The sequence below is a fragment of the Sander lucioperca genome, chromosome 17 (genome assembly GCF_008315115.2).
Source record: "Sander lucioperca isolate FBNREF2018 chromosome 17, SLUC_FBN_1.2, whole genome shotgun sequence".
Lineage (NCBI taxonomy): Eukaryota > Metazoa > Chordata > Actinopteri > Perciformes > Percidae > Sander > Sander lucioperca.
Window position 1 is genome coordinate 9,211,438 of NC_050189.1, and position 18,404 is coordinate 9,229,841.

At 38.8% G+C, this 18,404-nt stretch overlaps 1 protein-coding gene, 1 long non-coding RNA gene and 1 pseudogene across 3 annotated transcripts in view; 2 read left to right on the top strand and 1 right to left on the bottom strand.

Moving 5' to 3' along the window:
- The first annotated feature begins 4,299 nt into the window (after positions 1-4,299).
- cnpy3 (canopy FGF signaling regulator 3) lies at positions 4,300-12,388 on the top strand. Of its 2 annotated transcripts, XM_035994155.1 has the most exons (7): positions 4,300-4,576; positions 6,092-6,218; positions 7,895-7,991; positions 9,133-9,255; positions 9,633-9,750; positions 9,909-10,194; positions 11,073-12,388. In XM_035994155.1, the coding sequence occupies exons 1-6, from the start codon at positions 4,474-4,476 to the stop codon at positions 10,181-10,183; spliced, it is 843 nt and encodes a 280-aa protein (XP_035850048.1). In that variant the 5' UTR covers positions 4,300-4,473; the 3' UTR covers positions 10,184-10,194; positions 11,073-12,388. The 2 variants fall into 2 exon arrangements, with proteins under 2 accessions (XP_035850048.1, XP_031159898.1); XM_031304038.2 differs by having other exon boundaries at positions 9,909-12,388.
- An 836-nt stretch (positions 12,389-13,224) lies between these two features.
- Positions 13,225-17,931, bottom strand: LOC116053114 (annotated as a pseudogene).
- LOC116053115 overlaps positions 17,407-18,404 on the top strand; it is a 41,451-nt gene continuing 40,453 nt past the window's right edge. Inside the window, exons 1-2 of the long non-coding RNA XR_004895509.1 lie at positions 17,407-17,763; positions 17,858-18,032. This is a non-coding gene — a long non-coding RNA (uncharacterized LOC116053115). The remainder of the gene's footprint in view (positions 17,764-17,857; positions 18,033-18,404) is intronic.

Consider the following 18,404-nt stretch of genomic DNA (forward strand, 5'->3'; position numbering starts at 1 on the left):
CAGAATTGATCACATGGTGCATAATGCCAAAAAGAGTTTCTAGCTTCCAAGTTAACTTCACAGACAGGTTTTTAAATCACTTTTCTCGGCTCGAGGAAAGTTTTACAAATATAACAACAACAATTAAAAATTCATAATAGAGTTATTAATTGATTGAAAACTGTTTTACAGACATGTCTTTTACAATTGTGGCCTAGGGGGAAATGCTTTTGTGCCGCAGGGGGATTTTCTGTTAAAATACCGCGAGCAACCACTGGAAAGAATTGGCTACAAGGCTGAGCTGCAGCGCCTTATCCAGGTCTTACATTTCACTGACATTGTATGTTATATGACGTCATGTGACAAATAATAAATTGATATTATATTATAAATCCATGGATGGAAGACCCATTGTTGAATTTTGAGGTATATCTGCCACCATTATCTGTAAGTGTGTTCCAGTCCAACTGTTTTTAATTTGCGCATTAAAAGAAACCTGGCTGGAAAAGCTAGAAATTTGAAAAAGAAAACATTCAAAATGTTTTAAAATGCTTTTATGGGGTGCCCTGGTAGCTCACCTGGTTGAGCCAAATACTACGGCTCAGTCCTTGCCAGAGAGGCCTGGGTTCGAGTCCCACCTGCGGCCCTTTGCTGCATGTCATCCCGCCTTTTTCTTCTGCCTTTCCTGTCTTCAGCTATCCTATCCTATCAATAAAGGCCAAAAAAGCCCAAAAATTATTTCATTAATAATCAAAAAAAAAATGAGGTGCTCCAATGAGGTGGAAAAGTTGGTGTGTCAGTAAACACAAAATGTGATGAACAGAACACATTTTGCAAATTAATCTTAACATAGAAGAAGCATAGTTTTCCATCGTTTAAGGCTTGACTGACGCTCTTTTAATTCCGTTATCTTGTTGCGCCCTCTTCTTCTGTAGTAGTTTAATGTCGCTCGACGAAAGAATTAGTTCCACCAACTGTTTATCTTCATGCACCAAATATTGACATAACAGCGATGGATGGAAATGCACATTAATTAGCATTTTTCTTTTGCCAATTTTCTTGGAATTCTGTTAAAATTTGCACCACATTTGAACGGAAACTTGACTATTTTAAAATGCCTGCATGCATTGCTAGACTGAAAAGATTAACAGGGGTAGCAACAGTACCTAAGTACTAACTACTTTTATTCTATGTTGATATTAGAAATTGTTCAGTAAATTATGTTGCAGACATTGTTTGAGGCGTGAATCACTCAACTTTGATCAGATAAGAGGAGCTTTAGATTTTCAATGCATGTTTTAACAAAAACATCTTTAAATACAAAGGCTCTAATCACAGTTCCCTCTATTCTCTCCGTGGTGTGGGATGCTTTTAGTGGTCAGGGTGGTGTCACTGTTTCCGTTTGTGTACATGCATATTGGTTTAAACTGTTAAAAGCTGCCTCGTTTTATACCTTATGTGTTGAGAGAGAGAGCTTTTCAACAACCTGCTATATAATCTGAATGCATTATTATTTTATTCAAGGAACAGCTGAATAGGAGAGCAAGGGAGAGAGAGATGAGAGTTTTTTAACAAAGCCCCTGCTTGCCCGTTGTGTGGGCTGCACTGCTGAATAAAAACCAGCTTTCATCTCTCTTTCTCTCTCTACATCAACCTCCCCTCCACCAACTCAGTGTCAAGTTCTGCTATGAGACACACAGCGATCTGTGTGTGTGTGTGTGTGTGTGTGTGTGTGTGTGTGTGTGTGTGTGTGTGTGTGTGTGTGTGTGCGGAATGATAAGCTGGCTGTCCTTTTGGCAGGCAGCAGTAAACTAAAGCACCTCTCAGAAAAACTGGACTATTATTGAACTAGTGAGAAACACTCTTATCTTACTGTGGAACACATCACTTTATTCTCTTATACGCACACACATAAATGGAGTCAAACACATTCAAGCATATAGGATGCATGCACACACACATATACACACACAAACGTTCCCCCTCTACAGGTTAATCTTTTTTGCATATTGCACATTTATACCGTGTTAATTTGCACATTATTTAGTCAATATTTTGCACATTCAGCCTTTTCATTACACTGCTCATCACATTTTTAAACATTTTGTTTTATTGTAAGTTTCTATTTTATATTTATGCTTCTTGACTTTTGCAGTAGGCCTACTTGCTTTTCTCTTACTGTGTTTATAGTACAACAACAATAGATTGTGTGAAGGAGTTCCTCAGGGAACATACATGGGGCCCTCCGTAGTTGTCAAGAAACTGCAAAAACTGAAACTTTTACATAATACTTTGTAGTGATGTGTTGGATTATTTAAGCAGTGATTTAGTGGAGTGTAAATACACCTGAAGCGAAATCAATCAGGAAAGACACCACCAGCGATACAAGACTGCAGATGCTTTATTTGATAAAAAAAATTATATAAAATAGGTAAAAATTATTAAGCAGCAGCCAATCAGAGATCCCGCCTAAAGAGCAAAAACAGGAAAAATCCATCCTCAAGGAAGGACATCAGAATTGTAATCGTTTAGGGCTGTGTCAAATCTTCTTTTAATGAGGGATCATTCAGGATCAGGTTCTAGATAAAGACAATTAATTGTATTTATAAACCAAAACAAAAATACAAAAAATCACCAGCTATTTAAAAAAGATATATTTTAGGTATCAACATGACTGAATTAACTGTCAAAGTAGCATTGTTGCTATGGTTACTTGCAGTCTAACAGGCTAGACTGCCGCAAGTACCACTTTAAAAAGAGATTAAACTGTTGACTGGACACTTGATCTGTTTTGTTTTTTTAATTACTATTTATGTAATGTTTGTGATGTTATTTTTATGGATGGAATGCTGGGATAGTTTCATTGCTGTGTCCAGTGTGCGCTGTAGGTGGCTCATTATTAACTAATGATTAATGTCATTGTTGAATGTAACAATTCTTGTATTATTTTTTCCCACTATCTGTTTTTTCGCACATAAAACTCACACTAACACACACACCTATTTGCATGTGGCGAGCAGCTGGTTGAAGGCTAATAGCTAATCATGTCCAGTGACCACAAACCAATCAAATGCCATAACATGTGTCACCGTTGGTAACAACCCCAGCGTTGACATATCAGAACTCCGACAATTGTAATGCTGACAGAGCAGCACACACACACACACACACACACACACACACACACACACACACACACACACACACACACACACACACACACACACAGAGACACAGGGTTTGTTTTCTATTTAATATTGCATACCAATGATAACTTACTGTGCTTTAGGTATGTGAATGGCCCCATCTGTTGGATGAAATTGAAAACTGCAACACAACTAATAGCACTGAAGCTAAATATAGTGTAACAGGAGGAGCCACTCATTAGAAATGAGCTTAGCACCTTCTGGTCTACTGTCTGGCTGTGGAGGTAGGTCTGGCAATGGGAGACTAACTGTCTGGGACTTCAGATGAAAATCACGCATTTGGCTACATCTAATGATGTTAATTCATGTGTGCTGGCCCTGATGTATGAATAAATAAAGTATGTAACTCTGCAAAGGCGCCAACTTACGATACATGTAAACCAGGAAAAAAGAGAAAAAAACTGAACCGTTTCATTAGGCTAATATAAAAAAGGCCCTCTGTTACTGGATTAATATTCCTGCTGCATTAATGTGTCATTTTACTGCTGTAGATGTTTAAGGTTGTGCTCATGTTAACACCTTTATATACTGTTGGCTAGTTTAATCTACAGCAATGCATCATATTCTATAAGATCATCATAAGTTTGTAGTGGTGGCGCTGTCCTGTGAGAACCACGTATCTACATTTTTCACGGTGTCAGAAAAACAGCCCTGTTTTCAGCTTTGTGACGATGCATTTTCCAGCTGATCCAAGATGCTTTTTAAAGACTTTATTTAGCTTAAGAAGGAGGAGATATTTCTCAACACATAAAGGAACACTTCATCCTTTAGTTTATCACAAACATTCAACATCAACACATCTGGAGATACATGGTTTTCACTGGACAGGGAGGGGATGAAAAACTGTCATCTGAAAAGTAAATAAAGCTGTCAGACAAATGGAGTGGAGTAAAAAGTACAATATTTACCTCCGAGATGTACAAGTATGAAGTAGCATAAAAGGGAAATACTCAAGTAGGCTATAGCTTCACCTCCTGTTTGGCTGTAGCCTATCATAAAATAAGCGCAGAGTGATACCTCTTCTCTCTGTATCCTTCTCTCTGGCCCTCCTCTGCTTCTCATTGGTCCAGCTGCTGCCACTTCTACCTCTCTGATTGGCCCGAAGGTGAGCGTCGTGTTGCGCCCAAAACGGAAGTGATCACTTCTCGATTTTGTTGCAGCTGCTGCGAGCTGCTGTGATGGGACAGAATATGATGTAGAAACTGAAATATAACGGTCTTTTCAAGCTTCTTTTTAAGTACAAACCCACTTTTTACGAGTAGATAAAGTGTCAGACGGATCCGACGAGATGATTTTGGCGGCGTACTTGTTTTTCTCGGTGTTTTTGTCGGTCGGAGCAGCTAAGACTGGAGGGGATGACGACTGGGTTAATCTTGCTAACAAATGTGAAGGTAACTGACCGTTAGCTTCGTTCGGTTCTCAAAACAGGGTCCGAGGACATCCAGGGTGTCCACAGCAGAGTGAGGATGGATAACTGCCACTGTAGTTTTACTGTCTGCTGGCTCACATTGAGAAAAACATCACTGTAATCCCTGTTTACATTCAGTTAAATCATTCTGGCCAGAATAATATTAGTAGATCTAGATCCGGATTAATATTTTGCACACACGGCAGTACTTTGCTCTGATGTTTCTTCCATTTTCATATGTTGTATATTATTGTATGCACGCAAGTGAAAACTTACTCTGGCAATAAATCTCATTCTGATTCCTCTAAATAGCTTCTCAAGACCGAATGTTAAAATGTAACATGTCATGATTTTGAGTAAGAAAAAATCTAAGTAAGACATCTTTTAAAGTGCTCATATTATGCTCATTTTCAGGTTCATAATTGTATTTAGAGGTTGCACCAGAATAGGTTTACATGGTTTAATTTTCAGAAAACACCATATATTTGTTGTACTGCACATTGCTGCAGCTCCTCTTTTCACCCTGTGTGTTGAGCTCTCTGTTTTAGCTACAGAGTGAGACATCTCACTTCTGTTACAACTTTGTTGGGAGTCACACATGTGCAGTACCTAGGTAAGGACTACTAGCCAGTCAGAAGCAGAGTATGAGGGCGTGCCATGCTAGCAGCTAGACGAGCATTATAACGTGCACAAAAAGATATATAACACAATAAAGGAAAGGGGAAAAGCCAAAAAGCATAATATGAGCACTTCAAGTATTTCTTCGAGCTTAGATTAGATTGCTAGCTGTGATCTGGAAAATGTCAAAATTGAATGATTATATAATTTATAATCTTTATTTATTTTTTTTTAACTTTCCTTCTCTTTTTTGTTTGTTTTCATCTTTATTGTCAAACAAAGTTTACAGACAACAAGGCAGGTTGAACACAGTTTCAAAATCTGTAACAAATAAGAAATCAAATTAACTCCATAAATTGTAAATAATAAAACATGAATAAGAATGGTCTTCAATTTAAATGAAAGATTAGTCTCACACCATCAGGTATTCGTTATTTTGGTCAATATATTAGAACACGATTATTTAACGAGATTACTCCTTGACTTTGGAAACATCATGCATTTTTTAACTTAACAAAAAAGGTTTAAAAAAAAAAAAAGAAATATATATATTTAAATAAATAACATACAAATAATGAAAAATAAGATTGAATTATATTGTAACATAAGTGCACTTCCACAACCTACTGAAAACTTCCAAGCATATATTCAACATTTATGGTAAACTATAGTCAACATATTCTAGTCAGTAAATGGGCGAAAGCTGTTGAGTGCACTGGATTTATTTATTACAACAGAGACAAAACGAGAGCATCATTGTGAAACAGAATGCGGCACATTAATAATTTGATCTCGTTTTCATAATCCAAAATCGTAATTGAAAATAAAATGTGATTAATTGGCCAGCCCTAAAACACTCTCTCTCCGTCTCCTTCTCCAGTCTGTAAGTTTGTCAGCATCGAGATGAAGTCGGCGTTCGATGAGACGGGGAAGACCAAGGAAGTCATCGACACGAACTACCGCTTCATAGACGGCAAGGGGGCGCCGCCAGTCAAATATGTCAAGTCGTAAGTGTGTGTGTGGTGTTTTAATGTTGTGACTCTACATGAAGTGTTGCAGTCGACAAAGCAGAACAAAGTGTAGCTTTGTTTCGCGGTGGAAAACCTCTGTGGAAGAGAGGATTATCTCTGTCTCACACACACACACACACACACACACACACACACACTCGGGCTGCAGGGGACAGGAACTTGGTCAGGTTCAGTTCCTTTGGTGGAACTTATTATAGAAGGAGGAAGCAGTGGAGCTGGTGTGTGATAACAGAGCAGTGCTGTCTTTGCACCGGAAAAGGCTTGAACTCAAATTCAGGACTTTTAAAAATAATGAGAATGTCTCAGTTACTAGCAGACACATTTGTTTTGTTGTTGTTGTTAGGCCTGTAACGATTATTACATAATTGTCCAATTGTCCATTTTTTTAACGTAATCACGTTCTTGTTTGTTTGTTTAACCGCTAACATTAGCTAAGGTCTTAAGGCGTATGGCTGGTAATTGTTGATTTTGTTTAGACATAAGTGATTATTGGTCAGACTAAATATTTGTATTATTGTTTCAACTGCCAGTTGCTGGCACTTGACCCTATACACGTTCATAGCAACAAAAACGACATGAGGGGATACAGTTAGAAAAAAATGTTTTATGATAATACAGTGGCCTTGTTTACTTCATAGGCTGTGTACCTGTGTTATTACATTATCTGGGTCACATAACAGGGATCTATAAAAGATGTATCCTGGAATTCATTCAAAACTTCAATTTGTCTAAATAAGTAATAAATCAATACATATTGTTTTTAATTTGACTGAGACAATTATATTGTTAATCACAATTATTTCTGAGACAATTAAATGTACGGCAACATTTTGAATTGTTACAGCTCTAGTTTTGTTTCAGTGTTTGAATTGGTCTAAAATCCCTTACCCTGATGATGTAATTCTAAATTTAGAAAAAAAAGTGAATGATGCACATAGTCAACTGCTTTTTCTGTAGAGTGACTCCCTTCCCAAAAGTGATTAAACAAAGCATTATAGTGCACTGCTGGATAGGATATATGATATGGAATCCAAACATGCTTTCTTGACATACAAGATTCTGTGTTTTACAGGTGTGGGGTTGGGTTGCATCTCTGAGACCACATGTTCTGTCTCTCACTGTGATCATCATTCAACCAAAACACTTTCTCTAGAAATACATTCTGAAACTAGTAGCTGCTTCAGCCCGACGAGATGCAGACGGAAACTGCGGTCATCCCTTAAACAGTTACACTCAAAGTATACCAGACACTGCTCTAAAAATAAAAGGAACAGTCAAATATAAACACAGCACTGATGTGAATGAATGGGATTAGGTATTGTGACTCCAATCCCAGACTAAAGACGAAATATCCACACGTGGTGTCAGTAAAAGTCTGAAAACATTTTCAAATATCTCTCTCTCTCTCTCTCTCTCTCTCTCTCTCTCTCTCTCTCTCTCTGTGTCTTTCTCCCTGTTCCTCTCTCTCTCTCTCTCTCTCTCTCTCTCTCTCTCTCTGTTTCTCTCTCCCTCTCTCTCTGTTAATCTTCTCTTCATCCCTCCATCTCTTGCTCTCTCTCTCTCTCTCTCTCTCTGTTTTTCTCCCTGTTCCTCTCTCTCTTTCTCTCTCTCTCTCTCTCTCTCTCTCTCTCTCTCTCTCTCTTTCTCCACAGAGACCTCAGATTCATCGAGGTTGTAGAAAATGTGTGTCAGAGGCTGTTAGAGTACAATCTACACAAGGAGAGAAGTGGAAGTAACCGCTTTGCCAAGGTCAGTGTGTGTGTGTGTGTGTGTGTGTGTGTGTGTGTGTAGTTTGATGTTATGTCTTGGGCAAAGCTGCACTTTAATTAGGCTTATTTTAATAGATGTAACTTGAGAGGGAACCCTTCATTTCTAACCCAATCCCCAAATGTTAAAGCTGTTAATATTATTTTGATACAGTATTAACATTGGATCAGACCTGTAATGTGACAGGGGGGTGTTTGAAGCGGTGAACCCACAGAGAATTACGGAGCATTTTCAAGTGTCTTTCAGCCATTGTTTTGGTTTTCCGCCAAGAACCCCCCCCCCCCCCCCCTTCCCCCCCCCAGCTTCATCCGCTCTGTTTTTTTCCAACTGTATTTGGCTTTTAATGTTTCAGACTGGTAAACTGACAAAAAAACAAAAACATCCACATTTATATTCAGAAGGTGACCGCGAGTAAACATGAAAACAAACACCTGCAAAACCACCATGTCCAATAGTACAGTACACCTGTATTTAGCGTGTGTAGCACTTTGAGTTTTTGTCCTTTTCTGTCAGCCGTTTAAAGAATTTAGATACATTTTCACAATTTTGCAGCGTTTTTGATGCAGACCTGTCTGTGTGATCTCCACAAATTAGCCACCAAACTAACTTTGTATCTTTATCCTAGTTAGTTTGGCGGCTTCTTTGTTTGTCACATGCTTGTATGTAAAGTAAAAGCCCTCCAGTGCTGCCAGTAAATGAAGTGCCTCGTGGTAGAAGCTGGTGGTAAGTTTGTTTCCTGTTTGACAGCACTATCCTAACTGTCTGTCTCTCCGTCTATCTACGAACAGGCTCCTCTAAAACAGGCAGACAGGATAGTCGATGACCCGTCCCATGTTCTACATGACGAGTATGAGCTACTGCTAGGAGGAGGTTTCCCTCGATGTAGATTAAATAGATTTAAAAATTAAGCTTTTTTAATAGCAGATAAATTAATGTCTAGGTCAAGACAGACTGGGAGGATCTCTTTGGTTTTACTACTACTAAATAATTTTTTTACTAAGGGATTAGTGTTTCAGGAACCTTGTTGCATTCAATAACATCTATGTATGTACATTATGTTGTGTGTCTGGCAGCAGCATGGGGGTTGGAACAATCAAGTTAATCTTATCTTATCTGTCTGCAGGGCATGTCGGAGACCTTTTCCACGCTTCATGGTTTGGTGAATAAAGGTGTGAACGTGGTGATGGATATTCCCTTTGAGCTGTGGAACGAGACTTCAGCGGAAGTGGCCGACCTTAAAAAACAGGTGCTTTCCCATTCACTGAATGCAATGAAATCAATCTTCTAATGTTTAGTTTTTGAAAATCAGAGGGTTTTTTTTGTGTTCTTTAGAAAACAATTACAACGAAAAACTGGGCAGAACAAATGTATCCAAACAAGTTTTCAACTGTTGAACCTAATACACAATCTTTATGTGGTGTTTTTTTTTTTTTGTACATCTGTTAAAAAAAAAAAGTTTTTTTCATTTCTTTGTTTTGTGCATTTTTGAACAACTGAGAAAAAAAAAAAACATGGTTTTATGGTGTGAATTCTGCACAGAATCACAGAAAATTGACAAAACCTTGGAAACTGTGCTTATATATAATATCAATTTGACAACTTGTACGAACTTGTGTGTGTCAGTGCGACGTCATGATAGAGGAGTATGAGGACGTGATTGAGGACTGGTACAGAGGAAGCCAGGAGGAAGACCTGACCAAGCATTTGTGTGAGAAACACGTTCTTAAAGGACAAGACGCAGGTAAAACACACACACACACACACACACACACACACACACACACACACACACACACACACACACACACACACACACACACACACACATTATTTTTTGTCTGTATCTATTTCTTTCACCATTTATTTTCCCCTCTTCTCTCCTCACATTTCCCTGTCCAGCCTGTCTGAATGAGAACTGGACCCCAAAGAAGAAGGGAGACCAGGCAGCCATTGCGGAGGACAAGAAGAAGAAGAAAAAGAAGAAGGGAGGGAAGAAGGGAGAGGGAGGAGATGGCGGCTCGGAGGGAGAGAAGGCGACCAAGAAGAAGAAGGAGAAGAAGGTGAAGAAGAAGAAAAAGAGCAAAGCTCCGGTGGAGAAGACGGATGGAGGGGTGTCGTCGGACGAGGAGATCCAGCCACAGATGCCTCTGTCTGGGCAGAAGACGGAGCTGTGAGCCCTGGGTCCTGCCTGGATCGGGATCAGCTCTCCTATTCAAAACTAAACGCTTGGGAAAAGCAGTCTGCAGCTTCTCGAAACGTCTTTGTCAAACTGAGGTTCAAGTCGCTGATTTTTGCTAAACGAGATCTTGTACTGTTACGCGGTTTTAAAAGTTTTTTTTATTTCAGTTTCTGACGGAAACATGTTGCCGTTTCTTGGTGTGTGAGAAATCAGCCATATCATGAAAATCTATAACCAATTATCCACACTATAGAGTTTTTAAGGTTTATTTTTGTGATTATTGGGCATGGGTGTTTTGAAATTTAGGTTAATGTCGATGGAACTTGCAGGCACCCCTTTTAGCAATCGTTTCTCTTCATCATTTATGATGACATCACACCCTCCAAGTGAACTGCTGAGATCTGGGAGGGTGTTGCCATCACTACAATAAAGTGTAAATGGAAAAATTACGCATAATCGGGACGTCACTCTGTGCGATTACATAACTGCAAAAATTGTGCGATTTAAGTAAATAAAAAGGTGTGCTGTGTGTGTGACGCTCTGTGTGCACTGCAGTTTCCACGTTGTAACAGCCTTCACTTTACCGACAGTATTTACAACAGATGAAGCCGCCGTGTCTTAAGAAGCTTGGTGTAACTCACTTTACGTTGTCTTTGCGGTCTCTTTGTCCTCTCGCTTTTCAAAATTTCAGTAGTTTATTTTCTGCATTTTCCATGATAATCAAGTAAACTCACCCTACATCTGTGTTTCTCTGGTTTCTATGGTTATAAATGGAATATCTTTCGGTTTTGGACTAGAGCTGTGATCAGGCCCAAAAATATCAGTGACCCTACATGAGCCCCTGCATAGATCTGTCCAAGCCCTCCCCGAGCCCGAGCCACAGTGGCAGTTTTTTCGCCCGAGCCTGCTTAAAAACCTGAATATACACTGCTTTTTTTTAATCTATTTGTGTAAGTTAAATAGATATCCAGAAGATGGCAGTCACATTCAGTGGTACACACACACACACACCATACATTCTCCATGACATTACACAGACTATAACTAAAAAAATAAATAGACATTGTGACATTTGTGCAAACCCGACCCAATTCAAGCCCCGGGGAATTTTGCTAGGGGCCAATCGGCTTTGGGCAGAGAATCAAAACTCTATTTTGGACTGTTGGTCTGACAAAAAGAAGCAATCTGAACATGTCACAGTGGTCTCTAGGAACATGTGATTTTCACCATTTTAAATTTTATGAACTAAATGATTTATTATTAGATAAAATAATTAACTGCATCATTAGTTGCAGATCTCTAAAATCTTCCTCTTCTGTGTGACAATGTTGACTGCCTGTTGGGTCTCACAGTGCTGTATGCTGACATCCAGCTGAAACCTGTGATTGCAGTACGTAGATGATTTTGGAGAACTTGACCCTCAGAGCTTCAGATCTGTAAGGGAATTCAGTTTTCTTTTCCGGTCACTTGAATGTAGATGTAGATTTGCGGTGGGGCTTCCATGCTGTATTACCCCATAATGTGAATTTGTATGTTTGTCCACATTTTTGCTGTTTTAAAAACTCTCTTATATTTACTGGCATATTCATTCTATCTGAAAACTGGGACTTTTAAATGATTTGTTTTTGGTTAATTTATTATTTAGGACCTTTTAGAACTTCTCAGATTGTTTTTCCTGAGGCAGTCAACACTCTACCTGAAACATACATTGGTCCAAACTGAGAATTGCTTTTCCTTAAAATATTTTAAATATTGTAATATTTGGAATCCGTAGAGGAAACTAAATTGATGCAACCAGATAGCCCATATTTTTTCCCTTCAAATATGTGATCTTGAGGTCTCCGATTCAGTGAAACTCCTCTTTAATATGTAAATACATGTGAGGTACCCTTTTTAATGTCAGTGATTTGTGTATTTGTAATTGTTTGATTTCCATTTGTTTTGTCTCTGCTTATGTGTGTGTGCTGCTATTTAAGGTGTGTGTGTGTGTGTGTGTGTGTGTGTGTGTGTGTGTGTGTGTGTGTGTGTGTGTGTGTGTGTGTGTGTGTTTTGCATTTTTCCAAGTGTGTTTGTCTGTGTGTTTTTACAGATTTGTATTCTGAAGTAAAATGCTGGCCGTGTTCCATTGGCGTCGCTTTTTAAAAACCACGAGCAGACACATCAGTGGGTCAATAAACAGGTTTGAACGCTGTAAAAAAAACTTCACAAATGACTGATCATTTCCACGTTTAAAGTGTAATTTTAAAATGTTATAAATAATTAAATAAAACTACATTTCTGCTACAGTCTCAAAGTGCTTAACAGCTACGTTATCAAAACATTAGATTAACAACAAATGGTGGTGTATTTGGAAAGAGGTTCTAGTTCTAGACTTCCTCTGCCAACATTTCATTTTGAACAGTAGTAACAGTTGTTGCAGGGAGACATTTTATCAATTTATATGTTTTTGTCATTTGGTCTTATGTCTAAAGTTCAAATAGATTTTGAATACTTTAAAACCTCAAATTAGGGCGCCCGGGTAGCTCAGTTGGTGGAGATACATAGAGGTTTACTACTCTACGCAGCGGGCCCGGGTTCGACTCTGACCTGCGGCTCTTTACTGTATGTCATTCCCCCCTCTCTCTACCCTTTCATGTCTTCAGCTGTCCTGTCAAAAATAAGGCCGAAAATGCCCAAAAAATTATCTTTAAAAAAAATCTCTGTAAGATCCGATTTTTGTTCAATTAAAAAGATGTGACCACTGCCTAAGAAGTAAAAGAAGAAAATAAAAAATATATATTTATATGTACAGTATGTGTGTGTGTATGTGTATATATATATATATATATATATATATATATATATATATATATATATATATATATATACACATATATACACACACACACGTCCAAGGAGAAGCTTTTGATTGATTTGCAGTTTTATACAGAGCCTAGAATACCCGTCGATTTATTTCAACGCTAAACAAGGCTGAGAACATTGTAAGTGTACAGTTTATTAAAAAATATAGTTTAGAAAGACATTAGCTCCCATATGTCAATTTTGATATGTTAATGATTTTCTTCCCGCAGGTCTTGCAAAGGTACGGCTACTCACCTGTGTGAGTTCTCACGTGGACCGTCAAGTCACCATTGCGTTTGAAACCTTTCCCACATGTTTTGCATGTAAACAGCCTCTCACCTGTGTGTGACCTAATGTGGGTCAACAAGTGACTACTATATCCGAAATCTCATCCACACGTTTTGCAAGAATATCGCTTCTCACCTGTGTGGATTCTCATGTGGGCTGTCAAGTTATTATTGTGTCTGAAAGCTCTCCCACATGTTTTGCATTTAAACGGCCTCTCACCCGTATGTGACCTCACATGGGCCAACAAGTTACTATTACATCCGAAAGCTTTTCCACACGTGTTACAAGAATATGGGTTCCGACCTGTGTGGGATTTCATGTGAACTGTCAATTCAGTGCTGCGTCTGAAAACTTTTCCACACATTTCGCAGGAGTACGGCTTCTCACCTGTGTGGACTCTCAGGTGTTCATACAAATGGCACTTTAACTTGAAAGTTTTCCCACAAAAGTCACATTCAAAAAACGTTTCACGTATATGAGTATTCCAGTGAATCTTTGACAAGTTAGGGTCGTTTACATTGATACCGTCACTATTGCTTTTGGGATGTCTCTCGTTTTGTTCTGGCTCTGCATTTCTACTTGAACCTGAGTCTACATGCTTGCTTCCTTTATGATCTTGGCTATCAGCTACTTGAGAGTTGTCAGAGAAGAGTTGGTGGTCACTTTTTGGTTCTGGTTCATTGTGATTACTTTCCTCATGGGTAGGAGTCAACATAAAGGCATCGGTCTCCTGCTCTTCCTCCTGACTGGTGTATAATTCCTCCTGTTACTCTTTTATCTGTGAAAGCTCTGGGTCCTCTTGGTTCAGACTGGAGTTTCTGTCCTGGATACAGAGCTGCTGCTGGTCAGCGAGATCCTGCTGCTGTGGGAGCTCTGGAGGGACAGAGAATAAAAAAGTAATATGATACTAATGTGTTCAGGGTGTAACATCAACCTTCCTGAGCAATAAAATGGGTGTGCCCCCTGGGAGTAATTTACAGAGGCAGTAGTAAGTAGTTTGTATTGTCTTCCAGACAATACATTTAAAAAAAAAAAAAAAAAAACTATTCCTTATAAAAAAAAAGAATGAACACTAAATATAAACAACAGAAAAAGCCCAAAAAATATATATATAAAAAAATATAAAATGGGAATTAAAAAATAAAGGCGCATCTTTAAAAGGATATTGCATCGTTGATCATTGAATCTATACATCGATGTATGGTTACACCCCTACTGATAATATTAGTCCAAATTAGCTGTGGCCATTACGATAGTTATGATATACAAATGGTAATGTTATGCATGGCTTGTGCGTTGTCTTGAGAGTGCTTTTTTTTTTTGTGCTGTTTTTATGGTGTCTTGTTGTCTTCTGTCTGTACATTTACCATCACCTCACTTGTTTTTGAAATATCTCGCCAAGGACTGCAGTTGAAAATTAGCCAGCAAATGTTAATTCATGTGCTGTGTTTTCCCTATAAATAAATAAATGAATGAAATGGTGGTTATGAAAGAAATGCAGACATGCGAAAAAAGTAGTATAGCCTACCAGTTAAACCATTTTGATTTAATATAACGTCACATCTTATCTGTTTTGTGGTATTAAAATCATTAAAGGTACACTGTGTAGGAATTTCTCCCATCTAGCGGTGAAATTGTATTTTGCATTCAAATGAATAGTGCTCTCTAGCGCCTTGCTTTTTCAAATGTGTGTTGCAACTACGGTAGCTGTTATGTACCAAGAAGCTATTCATGGAGTTTTCTTTCGGGTGATGAGGTTCGTTATTTCAAACTGCAAACTGCAGTGAATCATTAGTGTGAGCATGTATAAATAATTACACTTGTAATTTAGACCGTAACACTGACTTACCTGTCGAGAAGAAAGCCGGCAACTTCAGCATCCCTTTGAAAGTCTTTCTCCTTCATTAGCTCTTTCCACCTGGGAAAGGCTACCCCGATGTTTACCCTTGTGGTTTGAATTTGCCGGCCACGTTGCCTTTTTAATTCCCTTTTTCGCTTTTTTGGCGACGAGGATTCCTTCTCCTGTGGCTCGGCATAAGTATGATCCTCCGTTATGAACTAAAGTGCAGTGTAGGCTTTCAAATTTGCCGGGGCAGTGACAAGCGCCTCTCACTGATCTCCTTCTCCGTTTCAGCTGGTTTCAGTCACGTGACGCTAGCTCTGAACGAAAAAGCGTTGCTAGTGCTTTATGTCCCTCTCAGCGATTATAGTTTTTCAAAATGGCGGAACGACATGGAAGCCTCCTTGGACTTGCCCGTCCAATGTAAATACAGATAAGAAATTCTTCGCTTACGAGGATAAGTCAGATCATTGGCAGAGGTCATTTTACACCAATGAGGACATATTTATGAATGAAGACATTGATTTTAGCTAATAAAATACTTAAAACACTACACAGTGTACCTTTAAGTTTTACACACCAATAACCTGGTATAACTTTATTTCAGGTTTCTAAACGATATCCAGCAGTCTGCGCTGACGGTCAATCACTTCTTCGTACTGGACAATTGTGTTTTTTAAAACTCCGAATATTTCTTCAGCAGCAGCAGCAGCCACTCGCTCGTTGACAAACTCTCTCAGATGCTCAACTGAAGACATTGTAGTTTAAATACATTTAAGGTGGCTCGACGTTTTACTGATGGACTAGCTCAGGCAGGTAGCAGGTAACGATGACAACTATTTCCTTCCGCTGGGTGTTGCACTGTTAAGTTCCAACAGTGAAATGTGTAGTTCTTTTTGTTCTGCTTACAATTGTTAGAATTTTTCCAAAATGTTTACCACCAGCGTCAGGGCTTCAACAAGTTGTCTTGGTATCAGTCATGTCATTTGACAACATGACAGGATTGATGTTTTTGTTTTAGTTTCTTACTTTTCTCCTCCTTAATGTGTTGGTGCCTAATAATGCATATACAGTACTGTAAATAGCAGCACAATTTGGATGTATGCAAACTTATTGTGTATGTACTTATAGTACTTACTTTACTTATACATGCATATAATTATGTTTTTTATTTATTGCTTTTTTATGGGGGGGGGGGCAGTTGGTGTTGGAGAAGTTAGGCTATGGAGTGCTGTGTGTATGTGTGAATGTATGTTGTATTTTGTGTTTTCTATATATTTGTCTTAAAGGTCCAATATGTAATACTGACAGCTAGCGTTTAAAATAGTTACTGCAGTCCAAATAAAAAATACTGGAGAGAGTCGTCTCCCCGGCCCCTCCATCCAGACACGAAGTTCACGGAGGTTGCCAGGTTGAGAACGCAGCATCCAATAATGTTGCTAGACACTAGTCTCACATAGCCAGACATTACTCCACAGCGCAGCAGAGAAGCTAACGTTAGATGCCAGCTATGTTGTCATAAAAGCCCGTGCTGACGTGAGCTCTGTACCCGACTGACAACCTCCCATGACTTAAAATGAAAATTACAGTTAGTTATTTTTTTAATTTTTTTATTTAAATTTTTTTATTTTTATACTTTATTAATCCTGCAAGGGGAAATTACAATGTGTGTAACCATGTATCCAGCTAATTTAAATAGCTCAAGTTACTGTATTGTGTAAATAGTTAACTCCATGTAATATTTTATGTGGCGTTTTCTTTTGCGTTGTACAAATGTTCCACCAAAAGTTCCTTTCCGATACTATTTTGCAGAGCCACCGTCGCTGCATCCATAGCTTAGCAAGACGATTCTGATTGGTTTAAAGAAATGCAAACAACCCAGAGCGTTTTTTTTTTTTCTTTTCTTTTTTCTATCCTATAACGTATATGTGTGGTGTAGCTAGACTTTACTCTACAATGCTATGGAGTGGAGAACCTGGCAATGCGAGACTAGATTGCTCCTAAATCTGAATCCGTAATTGTTACCTTTATATGCATTATAACTTTTATTGCATTTTAACTGGTTATTGTGCTCACTCATTTTACCGTGTGACAGTTTTATATATACACAAGAGAATCTTTGTACAGAATCCTATGTTCCATTGTACATCCATGAATGGAACGTTTTGCACGCATAACAACAGTAACTAAGGGGCGGGGCTCAGTGAAGGAGGGTCAGGTGACGTCAAAGGCCGTTCACCTGCCTGTGGTCAGGTGGTCAATCCCTCACTCAGTGGTGTTGAGACGAACACTAGCTTAAAGCTATCTTAGCTGCTTCTAATGGAGCACACGTTGATATGGAAACACTTTCATTAAGGTTGTAACTAAATGATGTCCGGAGGAAAAGAAGAGGAGTTCAAATTCTGCCGTCACTCTCTCTCAAAGATAGAAATGCTCCCGCGCTTTTCTTCCGAAGTAACGTCAGCTAACGTGGACAAACATGGCTGCCAATTAACGTTAGCCTGGCCCTAGCTGTCTATGGGCCCTCCTAGTAGCCAGCCCGGAATCGCCCATGCACTACCACCACCGCCAGCTGTGGAGGACGCAGTACAGTAATGTGCATCGCGGTTTGTGAACTTATCACAGAAAAAGGACTTTTCATCACTTGTTGAAGGACTGGAATAACGTTACTAAATGTTTTCCTACGTTGGGTTTTCACAGGCAGCATCAATAACGGTAGAGCGGAGCGGTTCCCGGATGTTCACCTTTCCGTCCATTCTCCAAAGTTGACTCCATTTTTGCAGAGCGGTAGCGTAAAGGTTCTTCTAAACACTGGCATCATTGTTGCTGACACACCCTGAACCATTGGACTACGAGCGTCGTGCAGTTATCAAAGGTAAGCAATTAAGATATTTTTTTTTGGGGGGGGGGGGGGGGATATATAGAAGTAGCTTTAGGATAGGTCTAAGTATCAAAAACCAAAACATTCTTTGGTTCTTGCCATAGAAATACAACTTCTGGCTCCTAAAAGACGATTTGCTGCTTTGTTTTCATATTGTAAATTGAATACCTTTTGTGTTTTGCACTGTTAGTCAGACAAAAATTGCAACTGAAGACAACTATTTCTTGAGCTATTTCTGATGTTTTTTATTCACAATTTTATAGACCTAACTATAGTTTTGTTTCAATTTATTGGCCAATTAACAGAAATTGATTATGAAAATAATAATTAGCTACTGGCAGGCTGGTAGTGACTACGTGGATGTAA

Bases quoted from the DNA above. Each gene is read 5' to 3' on its own strand.
- cnpy3 (XM_031304038.2), top strand. From the start codon at position 4,474: ATGATTTTGGCGGCGTACTTGTTTTTCTCGGTGTTTTTGTCGGTCGGA. The intron at 4,577-6,091 runs GTAACTGACCGT...CTCCTTCTCCAG, and splicing joins TCTTGCTAACAAATGTGAAG to TCTGTAAGTTTGTCAGCATC. The intron at 9,751-9,908 runs GTAAAACACACA...TTCCCTGTCCAG, and splicing joins TCTTAAAGGACAAGACGCAG to CCTGTCTGAATGAGAACTGG.